We start from the raw sequence: 13,324 nt of genomic DNA on the forward strand, positions 1-13,324 counted from the left end.
AGTTTGCCCACTGAATTAGTGGTCAAATTCACATGGGCACTGTTCCCAGATCCTCTCTCTAAATACTTTAGGACCTCCCTATTATTGGGATATGCACATTCTTAAGAAGACTACAATTTAAAGTCCAATGAGTATAATTTTCTTGTTAACTCAGAGATCAGTATGTTTTCGAAGGGAAATAATGGGATTGTTTTGCATGTCCAGAATAATAGGCAGTTTATATAATGAGTATACAATCCTTTGTGTCCAGTATTCCTGATGCCAAATTCTGTTTGATAATCATTTCTGTGAAGGCTCTTTATTTGTTTTAAGTTTATATGGTGCCTTTAACATAGTAAGTTCTTGTTGCTGCCTGTGTCTGATGTTCCATTCTCCAAAAATACAGAAGCAAGAATATTTATTCTCAATTGCCTTTCTGTCATCATTAAAAGCTATCAAGAAGTCCAGAGTCCAGAGACAGTATATTCCTGTTAGGATGAAAGGAAAGGTTGGTAGGTATAGGGAATGCTGGATGACTAAAGAAATTGAGGGTTTGGTTAAGAATAAGAAGGAAGCAAATGTCAGGTATAGACAACATAGATCAAATGAATCCTTAGAAGAGTATAAAGGCAGTAGGAGTATACTTATGAGGGAAATCAGGAGGGCAAAAAGGAGACATGAGATAGCTTTTGCAAATAGAGTTAAAGAGAATCCAAAGGGTTTTCACAAATACATGAAGCACAAAAAGGTAACTGGGGAGAGAACAGGGTTCCTCAAAGATCAGCAAGGCAGCCTTTGTGTGGAGCTGCAGGAGATGGGGGAGATACTAAATAAGTATCTTGTATTAGTATTTACTGGGGAAAAGGATATAGAAGATATAGACTGTAGGGAAATAGATGGTGACATCGTGAAAAACGTCCATATTACTGGATGTCTTGAAACACATAAAAGTGGATAAATCCCCAGGGTCTAATCAGGTGTACCCTAGAATTCTGTGGGAAGCTAGGGAAGTGATTGCTGGGCCCCTTACTGAGATATTTGTATCATCGATAGTCATAGGTGAGGTGCCAGAAGACTGGAGGTTGGCAAACGTGGTGCCACTTTTTAAGAAGGATTGTAAGGACAAGCCAGGAACTACAGACCAGTGAGCCTGACGCCGTTGGTGAACAAGTTTTTGGAGGAAACCCTGAGGGACAGCATGTACATGTATTTGGAAAGGCAAGGACTGATCAGGGATAGTCAACATGGCTTTGTGCGTGGGAAATCATGTCTCACAAACTTAGTTGAGTTTTTTGAAGAAATATCAAAGAGTATTGATGAGGGCAGAGCAGTAGATGTGATCTATATGGACTTCAGTAAGGCATTTGACAAGGTTCCCCATTGAAGACTGATTAGCAAGGTTAGAACTCATGGAATACAGAGAGAACTAGCCATTTGGATACATAACTGGCTCAAAGGTAGAGGACAGAGGGTGGTAGTGGAGAGCTGTTTTTCACACCGGAGGCCTGTGACCAGTGGTGTGTCACATGGATTGGTGCTGGGTCTACTTCTTTTCATCATTTATATAAATGATTTGGATGTGAGCATAAGAGGTCTAGTTCGTAAGTTTGCAGATGACACCAAAATTGGAGGTATAGTGAACAGTGAAGGTTACCTCAGATTACAATGGATCTTGATCAGATGGGCCAAAGGGCTGAGAAGTGGCAGATGAAGTTTAATTTTGATAAATTTGAGGTGCTGCATTTTGGGAAGGTAAATCTTAGCAGGACTTATACACTTAATGGTAAGGTCCAAAAGAGTATTGCTGAACAAAGAGACCTTGGAGTGCAGGTTCATAGCTCCTTGGAAGTGGAGTCACAGGTAGATAGGAAAGTGAAGAAGGCATTTGGTATGCTTTCCTTTATTGGTCAGAGTATTGAGTACAGGAGTTGGGAGGTCATGTTGCAGCTTTACAGGACAATGGTTAGGCTACAGTTGGAATATTGCGTGCAGTTCTGAAATTTGAAAGAGTTCAGAGAAGATTTGCAAAATGATGCCAGGGTTGGAGGATTTGAGCTATCGGGAGACGTTGTATAGGCTAGGGCTGTTTTCCCTGCAGCCTCAGAGGCTGAGGGATGACCTTATAGAGGATTATAAAATCATGAGGGGTATGGATAGGATAAATAGACAAAGTCTCTTCCTTGGGGTGGGGGAGTCCAGAACTAGAGGGCATAGGTTTAGGGTGAGAAGGGAAAGATATAAAAGACCTAAGGGGCAACTTTTTCGCACAGAGGGTGGTACGTGTATGGAATGAGCTGCCAGAAGAAGTGGTGGAGGCTGGTACAATTGCAACATTTAAGAGGCATTTGGATGGGTATATAAATAGGAAGGGTTTGGAGGTTTATGGGCCAGGTGCTGGCAGGTGGGACTAGATTGGGTTGGGAAATCTGGTCAGCATGGATAAGTTGAACCAAAGGGTCTGTTTCCATGCTGTATGACTCTAAGAAGGTTCAATTTCAAGTTCAAGTGCAACCTGTCCTGGAAGTGTGTCACAATATGTCTGAACAAGTTGATGCATAATATTGTTATGGACTAGGCCAGACCACTCTAAACATTCTTAAGTAAGCAGCCCCAGACCATAACTTTGCAGTTTGTTTCAGTCAGTGTACAGTGAAAATTATCCGGAGTAAGATAGCTGGGTTGACTACTAGATTATAAAACAGACAAAACGTTATTCACAAAGTTAAACAATGAAACACAAAGAACAGAATAAAGAACCCCTACAGAAATCAACCAATCTAACTAGACTTAATTATGCTGTTCCGCAATACAAAACAGTCCCACTAAGCAAACTCCCTTTGAAAACCAGTATAAATGGAACACATGCTTACAGGTTGAAATTGAGAGGCAGAAAAGAGACAGAGTTTCCACACAGCTCCCTGTTGAACTTCCCAGTTCAAGACTGAACTAAAACCACTCAGCTCCGCTTGAGAGCTGACCACGCCCCTTTCATTATACCGGTCACTTCTAAAACATGACCACTTTGGTCTGAAGTTTCATCCATTTACATATGGACAAAAAGCCTCTCAAAATCCTTCTCATCTCTGTACCAAACCAGACTGATCAGGGCCTGGCCTGGTTTATTACCCCTCTGAAAAAAAAATCAAGTACAGAGTCACCTTGAGCCAAGGAACAGCTTTTAGGAAAAAAGGAACTAGCTTTGTGACAATATTTTAAAATCTATGGAAGAGTTAATATAATATGTCCTTTAAAATTTAACCAAGTAAATACACTTTTGACTGAAATTTCATGCAGGATCAGTGAATACTAAAGCAGTACGTAGAGTACGGTTGTAATTAATAATGATAGCAACAGCCATGGTATCTTTTCGTTACGGTAAAATGTCTCTTGGTAACTCACAGAGACGAAATGATTGCTCTTACAAAAGATGGGTTATGGTCGTTAACCAATGGCAGAGCTGAAGATAAAACAAAAGTTGAAATTGCTGTAGAAACTCAGCAGCTCTGGCAGCATCTGTGGAGAGAAAGCAAAGTTAATGTTCAAGTGCAGGGGCCCTTGTGAATTAGATCAAGTGTCCCTGGACTTGAAATGTTAACCTTACTTTTCTTCCACAGATGCTGCCAGATCTGTTCAGTTTCTCCAAAAAATTTCTACTTTTTGTTTCTGATCTTCAACATGCCCAATTCTTTGTTTTATTGCAGGATAGCAGTGTTGAAGTAGTAGACTTTAGAGACATGTTTGAAGGAGGTAGTAGGGATGAGTTTAGAAAGGAAGTTCTAAAGTGTGGAAGGAATTTGGTTGAAGACTTGGCTGTTAAAAATGAATGAAAACCATGGAGATCAAGGATCTATCAATTAAAATCCAAAGTGGAAACGCTGTTAAGTTAGAACATTTCCCCAGAATGGTGTCTCTGTGGTAATGTCTGACTATAATTATGAGGAGGTTGCAGAAATAAAGAGGGTTTCTGTCTTGAGCACTGATGTCTGAATATAGGCATGGATACTGACCAGTGCATTAGGTTAAGCTTCAGTGGTGTTACAGATGCATTTTAGTTTATACAAGGTAGTATTGAGGATGTTTTTGAGGTTGGCTGTGAGTAATTGAATGGCCTCAGCCAGTAGCAGGGACTGAAATTATTGTTTAAGATAGTCGGTCTGTGAATGTTACCTCAGAAAGTTTGGAATAGCTCCCCCCACTGGTAAATAAATGATTGTTTCTGTGATGAGCTAGTCAGTTTGTTATTAATCGGGTCTCCGGTCTGTATGCACACAGTGTAGACCGAGTTACGATCTCTTATGAGATAACAACATCTTTTATCTAGTGTTAAGGTGGTAAACCAGTCTTACGCTTATTTATCCTACAATTGTGTAAGAAACTATTACTTCTTACTCAAACATGCATCTCATCTGTTGAAGTCTTATTATTGATTAATCCTTCACCACATATTACATAAAATCCACTGACTTGAATGACATGGAGAGTTTGTGGCAACTTGCTTATCTAAAAGAAGATTCTAGAAGAACCAAGGTCCAACCAAAACATCGCTTAAGACACGGTGTCTAGGATTTGGATGCATAAATAAGAAATTTACAAACTGATATGGATAGTTTCAGTGAATGGACCAAAATTGTAGATGAGGATGACATGGATAAGATCATCCATTTTGTTCAGAGGAATGGAAATGCAACTTATTAACTAAATGGAGAGAAATTACAGAGTGCTTTATTGTAGGGGGATCTGCGTGTCCTTGTGCATGAATTGCAGAAAACCAGCATGCAGGTACAGCAGGTAACAAGGAAGGCAAATGGAATTTTGGCATTTATTGCTAAAGGAATAGGGTATAAATGTAAGGAAGTGCTGCTGCAGTTGTACAAGGCATTACTAAGAATGCACCTGGAGCATTGCATACAACTTTATATGATCATATTAAATGGTGGAGCAGGCTTGAAATGCTAAATTGCCTGCTCCTGCTCCTAGTTTTTATCTTGGTATGCGTAACAGTTCTATCTGTCATATTTACTATGAATGAGCAAGTCATCTCTCTTTATCCTCCTTTGACAAATGATCTTAGCATCTTGAAGTAATTTTGCAGCATCACCAACATTTTTGTCTTTCTTCCCCTGTACAGATATAGATGAATGTACATCAGGAACCCATCAATGTAATCCTTCGCAGATCTGCATAAATACTGAGGGAGGCTACAGCTGCTCCTGCACTGAGGGTTATTGGTTAGTAGAGGGACAATGTATGGGTAAGTGTTGATTCATTTTATGATAAGAGAAGGAATTAAAATAAAATTGTACATGATTCTTGCTCAGTAGTGCTATCCATGCAGTAATAAATGGGGAGGAAATAGGTAGGACTTAAATTTTTTTGTAGTTTTAATGCTCAAGTCCTCAACAATTTGAACTCTGTCATGGTGAGTCTTGGGTCAGTGAGATAGCTAACACTAAGAAGTAGAAGCTGCAACACAAGTACACTGGACTTTCCACATTCCCTGTCAGACTGAATGGTCTCACATGGGCACTCTCTCCCAATCGCAGGTTCTCTGGTGCCGCTGTTTCTGATTCCACCTGCACCACCAGACCTCACTGACCTCGCCGAGATTCCACTCTTTTTCCTCCCAAACTCTATCAGGATCAGACTTTCCATGTTTTTAAGGTTTGAAACCCACCCTCTCCGTCAATCCTGATCAGCAGGAACCTCCTTCCCAGAAGGAAAAACCAGTAAAATTTGCAAATAATGCATAGTGGCCTGACTTGCCTTGCATACCTCAGAACAGCGCACATCTAGTATGACCAGTATGTTCATTCCAAAGTCTGACTGTATTTTTTACTGGTTTATTCCCTTTGAGTCCCACACACCCCTATTAGCTGTTGGGGACCTTTTCTGTCACTCTCCTCCTGCCTCAATGCCAAAATATAGATGATAGTATTAGAAGTAATATTAGAAAATTTGCTGATGATACAAAGCTGGCTGGCAGGGTGAAATGTGAGGAGATTGTTAGACGATTGCAGGGTGACCTGGACAGGCTAGGACAGTGGACAGATGCATGGCAGATACAGTTTAATGTGGATAAATGTGTGGTTATCCACTTTGGTGGCAAGAACAGGAAGGCAGATTACTACCTAAATGGAGTCAAGTTAGGTAAAGGGGCAGTACAACGAGATCTAGGTGTTCTTGTACATCAGTCAATGAAAGCAAGCATGTAGGTACAGCAGGTAGTGAAGAAAGCTAATAGCATGCTAGTCTTCATAATAAGAGGAATTGAGCATAGAAGCAAAGAGGTTCTTCTGCAGCTGTACAGGGCCCTGGTGAGACCGCACCTAGAATATTGTGTGCAGTTTTGGTCTCCATATTTGAGGAAAGACATTCTGGCTATTGAGGGAGTGCAACGTAGATTCACGAGATCAATTCCCGGAATGGCGGGACTATCTTACGTTGAAAGATTGGAGTGACTGGGCTTGTATACCCTTGGGTTTAGTAGGCTGAGAGGGGATCTGATTGAGACGTATAAGATTATTAAAGGATTGGACACCCTGGAGGCAGGAAGCATGTTTCTGCTGATGGGTGAGTCCCGAATCAGAGAACACAGATTAAAATTACGGGGTAGGCCATTTAGAACAGAGTTGAGGAGAAATGTCTTCACCCAGAGAGTGGTGGGTGTGTGGAATGCTCTGCCCCAGAAGGCTGTGGAGGCCAAGTCTCTGTATACTTTCAAGAAACAGTTGGATAGAGCTCTTAAGGATAGTGGAATCAAGGGTTATGGGGATAAGGCAGGAACAAGTTACTGATTGAGGATGATCAGCCATGATCATAATGAATGGTGATGCTGGCTTGAAGGGCAGAATGCACCTATTGTCTATTGTCAATTCCCATTCCCATTCATTGGCCAGGACACCAGAATACCTAGGTTTGATGCAGGTCCCAGCATGTGTAAAAATGTAAGCCTTTTTGCAAATAGTTCTCCCCTCTCTCTGTCAGGAACTGCCTACCTTCTACCTGGTGCCTCATCTAGATTAGCAGGCTCAGCTGGGTGTGGATGATATTCTCTGGTTGCTATGCAGCAATAGGACAAACAAATTATTACATGAGGCAAAATGATAAATGCATTGAGAAACAAGCTCTATTCTCCACTGTGCTGATAAAAGGTGATTTTCCCAACTTTGCTGACAAAGTTTGAAAGGAGGAAACAATTTCTGGCTGGAATCATTGTGGCCCCTCAATAGTGGAGAAAGTACAGAATGCAGATGCTGGAGATCAGAGTCAAGAGTGTGTTGCTGGTAGAGCACAGCAGGTCAGGCAGCATCCGAGGAGCAGGAGAATTGATGTTTCGGGCATAAGTCCTTCATCAGGAAACTTCATTTCTGATGAAGGGCTTATGCCTGAAACATCAATTCTCCTGCTTCTTGGATGCTGCCTGACCCGCTGTGCTTTGCCAGTACTACATCTCAGCCCCTCAACTATGTTCCAATCAGATTAAAGGACAGCCTGATGATTCTTCAGTCAGTTCTGGTACTTTCCCTCTCCCCATCTCCCTACGTTAAACATTACCTATCTACAGCACATGGTCTGCAGTGGTTCAAGATGGCTGCTCACCATCACCTTCTCAAGGGCAACTAGGGATAAGCAATAAATGCTGGCTGAGGCAGCAATGGCTGCATTCCACAAGTGAATTTTAATAAAAGCAAATTGACTCTCAGTTAACAATAACACTTTAGGACAGTGAAACATTATGGATTATTCCTGATTTCTCTCTAGAATTACAGCCCTTTTTAACTGTTTGTGGCAATCTTCTGTTGGAGAAATCCCATGGATTTTCCAGGGGTACTACGTGGTGCACTGACTTCTTTTCCATGAGGTAAATTAAAGCTGGAGCTTGTTCACTACAGTGACAGGAATGACATATGAAGGGAAGTCAAGTAGACTGGACTTTAAATCTTTTGGAACTCAGGGGAACGAAAAGTCATGCACTGGAAAGTATACATTTTTTGAGAGTTTGACAGGTGCACAGAGGCTGCTATTTTTTTCCACCTGGAGAATTTTGATGTACAGAGTCTCAGGATAAAGGGCTGGACAGTTCAGATTGATATTGGTTGTGAATCTTTCAAATTCTCTATCCTAGATGCTACGCATGCTCAATCTCTGGAAGTATTTAAGATTGAAAGTGAGAGATAGTTGAGGACAAAGGGTTCAGAGAAGGTTCACGAGAATGGTTTCAGGAATGAAAAGCTTAACATACGAGGAACGTTTGAAGACACTGGGACTGTACTTGATAGAGTTTAGAAGGATGAGGGGGGATCCAACTGAAACTTACAGAATACTGAATGGCCTGGACAGGGTGGATGTTGGGAAGATGTTTCCTTTGGCAGAAGAGACTAGGACCCGAGGGCACAGACTTAGAGCAAAGGGAAGACCTTACAGAACAGAGATAATGGGAAACATCGTCAGCCAGAGAGTGGTGAATCTATGGAAGTCATTGCAGAGAAGGCTGTGGAGGCCTTGAGTATAGTTAAGTCATTGAGTATAGTTAAGACTGAGATAGATAGGTCCTTGATTGTCAAGGGGATCAAGAGTTACAGGGAGAAAGCGGGAGAATGGGGATGAGAAACTTATCAGCCATGATTAAATGGTGAGGCAGACTCGATAGGCTGAATGGCCTAAGTCCTGCTCCTACGCCTTATGGTCTTAACTTATGGTCTTCTCATATTCTTTGTCCTAGCTTGAAGTGAGCAAATAAGTATTTTTCAAACATATTTAATTAAATTATCTCCTAAGTTTATGGGATCTCTTAAAATAACATCACCTGTACCACAATACAAAAGGAAAGTTCTTCCTTTGCATTCACCCCTGATGTTAAGAGATAACTAAAGAGGTAAAACGCTATGTGATTATCGCTTGTTTTTTATGTGAAAACACGTCTGTCTCTACACGCCTGTCTGTTTTTTCTCCAGATATTGATGAATGTCGGCATGGATATTGTCAGCAACTGTGCGCCAATATTGCTGGCTCCTACTCCTGCCAGTGTAATGCTGGATTCCTACTGAACGCTGATGGGAGATCATGTCAAGGTAATGAGCTTTTAGACGTCATTCCATCTAAGTGGCAAAATGCAGAGTGCGACGTGCCACAGTGACTTTTGAAATCATTGTATGTTCCAGTTTAAAATGCATTGGAGCTGAGTTGTTTCTTGCTGCTTTTTAGCATGTCCCTATATCTCTAACTATGCCCCAATAATGACATAATTCAGAAGCCAGAAAGAAGCTTTTACCTCATCATTAAAGCCATTGATGGACCATTCTCAACATCTTCCTGTATTAGGAAGAAAGCCTAGATTTATCCAACCCTTCATAAAAAACTGCAATGTCCCTCCTTGTACCAGTCTGTTCTGGATGGTAGCACATTTTCCTCTGCACCAAGAGATTGTGGATTCAAGTCCCAGTCCAGGACATGAACACAAAGCTTAAAGATGACCCTCCCACCAAAGGTGAAATGCTCTGTCTTTAAGATGTCATGTTAAACTAAGCCATTGAGTGCACATTCAGGTGGATGTTAAAGATCCCATTGAAATGCTTCAATAAAGAGCAGGGAATTATTATCAGTATCTCACCCAAAGTTTATTTCTCAAACATCACAGAGACAGATTATCTTGTTATTATTACATTGTTGTGAGAAAGTGAGGACTGCAGATGCTGGTGATCAGAGTTGAAGAGTGTGGTGCTGGAATACCACAGCCGATCAGGCAGCATCCAAGGAGCAGGAGAGGCGACATTTTGGACATAAGTCCTTCATCAGGAATGAGGCTCGTGGGCCAAGGGGGCTGAGAGATAAATTGGAGGGGAAAGTAGCTGGGAAGATAGGTAGATGATGGTGGGGGTGAAAGTGATGAGTCAGAGAGGAGGGTGGAGCAGATAGGTGGGAAGGAAGATGGACAGGTAGGACTGTTCAAGAGGGTGGTGCCGAGTTGGGAGGTTGAGACTGTGTGCAAATTGGCTGCAACCTTTTTTTGTGACAGTGATTGCACTTCAAAGGTGCTTAATTAGCTGTGAAGCACTTTGTTATGAAATGCTCTAAAAGAAAGCAAGTCTCTTCATTACTTGCTGCCTTTGTCAGTTTAAACAGATGCATCATTTGTAGCAACTCACTAAGGCTCCTTCAGCATCTTCCAAATCCATGAACTCTACCACCTCAAAGGAGGTGAACATGACCAGCTCAAGTACCCCTCCGAGCTACACACCTCCCACACGTGAATTATATCGCCATATCTTTGCTATCATTAAGTCAAAATCCTGGAACTCACTTCCTAATAGCACTATTGGTGGTCCTGCATCCCATGGAACTGCAGTGGTTCAACAGGATGGCTCATCATCACTTTGACAAGGGCAATTGGGGATAGGCAATAAATGTTGGCCAAGCCAACAATATCACATCCCTTGAAAGAATAAATGAAGGAAGTATGTGACACTCTTGGCAATAAATTAATTTTTCGGTGGCACGGTGGCACAGTGGTTAGCACTACTGCCTCACAGCGCTACAGACTCGGGTTCAATTCCTGCCTCAGGCGACTGACTGTGTGGAGTTTGCACATTCTCCTCGTGTCTGCGTGGGTTTCCTCCGGGTGCTCCGGTTTCCTCCCACAATTCAAAAATGTGCAATTTAGGTGAATTGGCCATGCTAAATTGCCTGCAGTGTTAGGTGAAGGGATAAATGTAGGGGAATGGGTTTGGGTGGGTTGCGTTTCGGCGGGTCGGTGTGGACTTGTTGGGCCAAAGGGCCTGTTTCCACATTGTAAGTAATCTAATCTAATCTAAAAAGATTAAGAGGTCCAGGTAAAAAAATAATTACTGCTAAATTACACTTGGATTTGTTTTCTTAGTAATGAAATCTCTTTGTTTTCTACACCTGATTTGGTACATCAAGCTTCTCCTCATTCACCTGTTAATTACCCTTCAACACCTGATTACAGACTTTCATTTTCATTAAGTCTTCATTTTCATTAAAAACAGACTTTAGCTTTAGCTTTATTGTCACATGTTAAATGAGCACAGTGGGAAGTTTGTAAGTAATGACTTTCTGTGGCAGTCTTATGTCCCCCTTGATACATGCACACATAACTTAGGAGGTTCTTCCATCTACGTTTTTTTCATTTTTTTCCAAAACCAATATTCATTCTGAAAGCTGAATGTCCAAAACTGGAAGCGGTGCTTCATCCATGGCTCGTCTGGCAGTACCATTCCTTGGGCAATGGATCTTAATGCTGTCATCTACATATTTCATGTTAACTATGTGAGAGAGTGCATCTTCAACTGATAGCCCCTATGTCTTACTATCATGATGGAAATTTGTAGGCACTCTATTACAGTAATTGTTCACTCAGCTGAGCATAGATCTTATGCATTACTTTTCCCTTGCAACCATCTACCCAGTCAACACTTCCCTTTGTTCTTCCATTTCAAGAAATATTACTCTGTGGGTAGGCAGTGCCAAGCAGCACCTCATTCCGTATCAGTAAGTAAGACAGGCAGATTACAGAGATAACTGTTTCCATACATATGGATTTATCTTCAATCATCATCTGCCTTTCTGCCTATGATAGGCTGACTCTGGTAGGAGAGCAAAGCATTAATCCCAAGAGTGGGGGATGCTGGCAACATAGTTATTGAAATTATCCATTGTTGGAGCATTATTTGTCTTTGAAGAAACAATTTTTAACAGTTCTTTTTTTGGGATGCAGGTTTATATCACTTGAGGATTTCTTTAACTGTAGAGAATATTTGTAGCAAAAATAAAAAAAAACTTGCAATAATATAGTGCGTATTATAATCTCAGGCCATCATAAAAATGTTTTATAGCCAATAAAATAGTTAGTGAAATTAAAACAATGTAGTGGAGATGCTGCTGATCTGAAATAATAAAAGCCACAAAGGTCTGGCAGCGCTTCTGGAGAGAGAAACAGATTAACACTCAGCTAAATATGATTCTTCTGCAGAATTGAAGGGGGTTTGGAAACTAATGTTTTTTTTATGTTGTTGATAGAGGGAAGGAGGAGTGAGTGGAACAGATAGTGAGAGAGCCCAGAGCAAAATATCAAGGGAGTGTTAATGATAGTAGTAATCTAGATGTAGAATTGTGTTAATGCTGACATGAATAGTAGGAAAGTAGTTTCCCTTGCATGAAATACAATCAATTTACAAGCAACATGTTCCATAAATTGTAATAAATAGATGTATAGATGATGCTTATTCAAAGTATACCAGACTTTATACCTTAGCCTGATAAGTCACATCCAATTGTAATTTTAAAAAAAAGCATTGCTGTTTTGGACAGAAGGTCAATTATTTGTCATTTACATTCATTTTTTAAATAAGTATTTCCCTTGCCTATGTATCTAGGCTGTAAAATAATTTTACCTTGTGCTCACTCTTTAACACTGAGCTCTTTGCTGGTTGTCTCTTTAACCCCAGTTCAACAATCTGGAAATTTATGTTGGCTATTGACAGTAGTCACCTGATATTCACTGTGACAATATTTTCATAAGGAGATAAAGGATATTTCCTATATTACATTGTAACAAGTGATTCGCTGTGCTGACACTGATTCTGTATATCCATGCTCTAGATGTCGATGAATGTGCAGGAGAGAATCCTTGTAGCCAGCATTGCATCAACACCTATGGTTCCTTCCTTTGTCGCTGTGATACTGGATATGAGTTAAACTCGGACGGAACAGGCTGTGAGGGTAAGAAACGGAACAGAATGATTTAATCTAGTTTCTTTTAAAAAAAGCCTGTCTTTGTTTTCCTGCCTCTATCCACCATGGGGCAGCACAGTGGCTCAGTGGTTAGCACTACAGCATCACAGCTCCAGGGACACGGATTCAATCCCTTCCTCGGGCGACTGTCTGTATGGAGTCTGCACATTCTCCCCGTGTCTGCAAGGGTTTCCTCTGGATACTCCAGTTTCCTCCCACATTCCAAAAGATGTGCAGGTCAAGTGATTTGGCCATGTTAAATTGCCCATAATGCTAGGTACATTAGTCAGGGGGAAATGTGTCTGGGTGAGTTACTCTTCGGAGGGTTGGTGTGGATTTGTTGGGCTGTTTCCACATTGTAGGGAATCTAATCACTAGAGAATCTCTAACTAAAATATGCTCTTCATTGAGTAATGCATAAACTGATCCATGTTTTTACAACATTATTAGTTTATACTTGGTCAGTGCTGAAATGTAGTTGTTGACGTAACTCCCAAAACCTTTCCTCTTCCATACAAATGATGCACCACGACCAGTATACAGCCACTCAGGGGCTTTGCTGGAAACTAATAAGGCTTATTAGATCTTCACTTGG

The 13,324-nt window shown here is 41.0% G+C and overlaps 1 protein-coding gene across 2 annotated transcripts in view; it reads left to right on the top strand.

The window, feature by feature from the left end:
- The window catches only part of fbln5 (fibulin 5), a 93,032-nt gene that overhangs the window by 45,827 nt on the left and 33,881 nt on the right, over positions 1–13,324 (top strand). For both annotated transcript variants that reach the window (XM_060829385.1, XM_060829386.1), the window contains exons 5-7: positions 5,108–5,230; positions 8,934–9,050; positions 12,598–12,717. In XM_060829385.1, the coding sequence (XP_060685368.1) occupies positions 5,108–5,230; positions 8,934–9,050; positions 12,598–12,717 (360 nt within the window). The remainder of the gene's footprint in view (positions 1–5,107; positions 5,231–8,933; positions 9,051–12,597; positions 12,718–13,324) is intronic.

Source organism: Hemiscyllium ocellatum, chromosome 8 (assembly GCF_020745735.1).
Source record: "Hemiscyllium ocellatum isolate sHemOce1 chromosome 8, sHemOce1.pat.X.cur, whole genome shotgun sequence".
Taxonomy (NCBI): Eukaryota; Metazoa; Chordata; class Chondrichthyes; order Orectolobiformes; family Hemiscylliidae; genus Hemiscyllium; species Hemiscyllium ocellatum.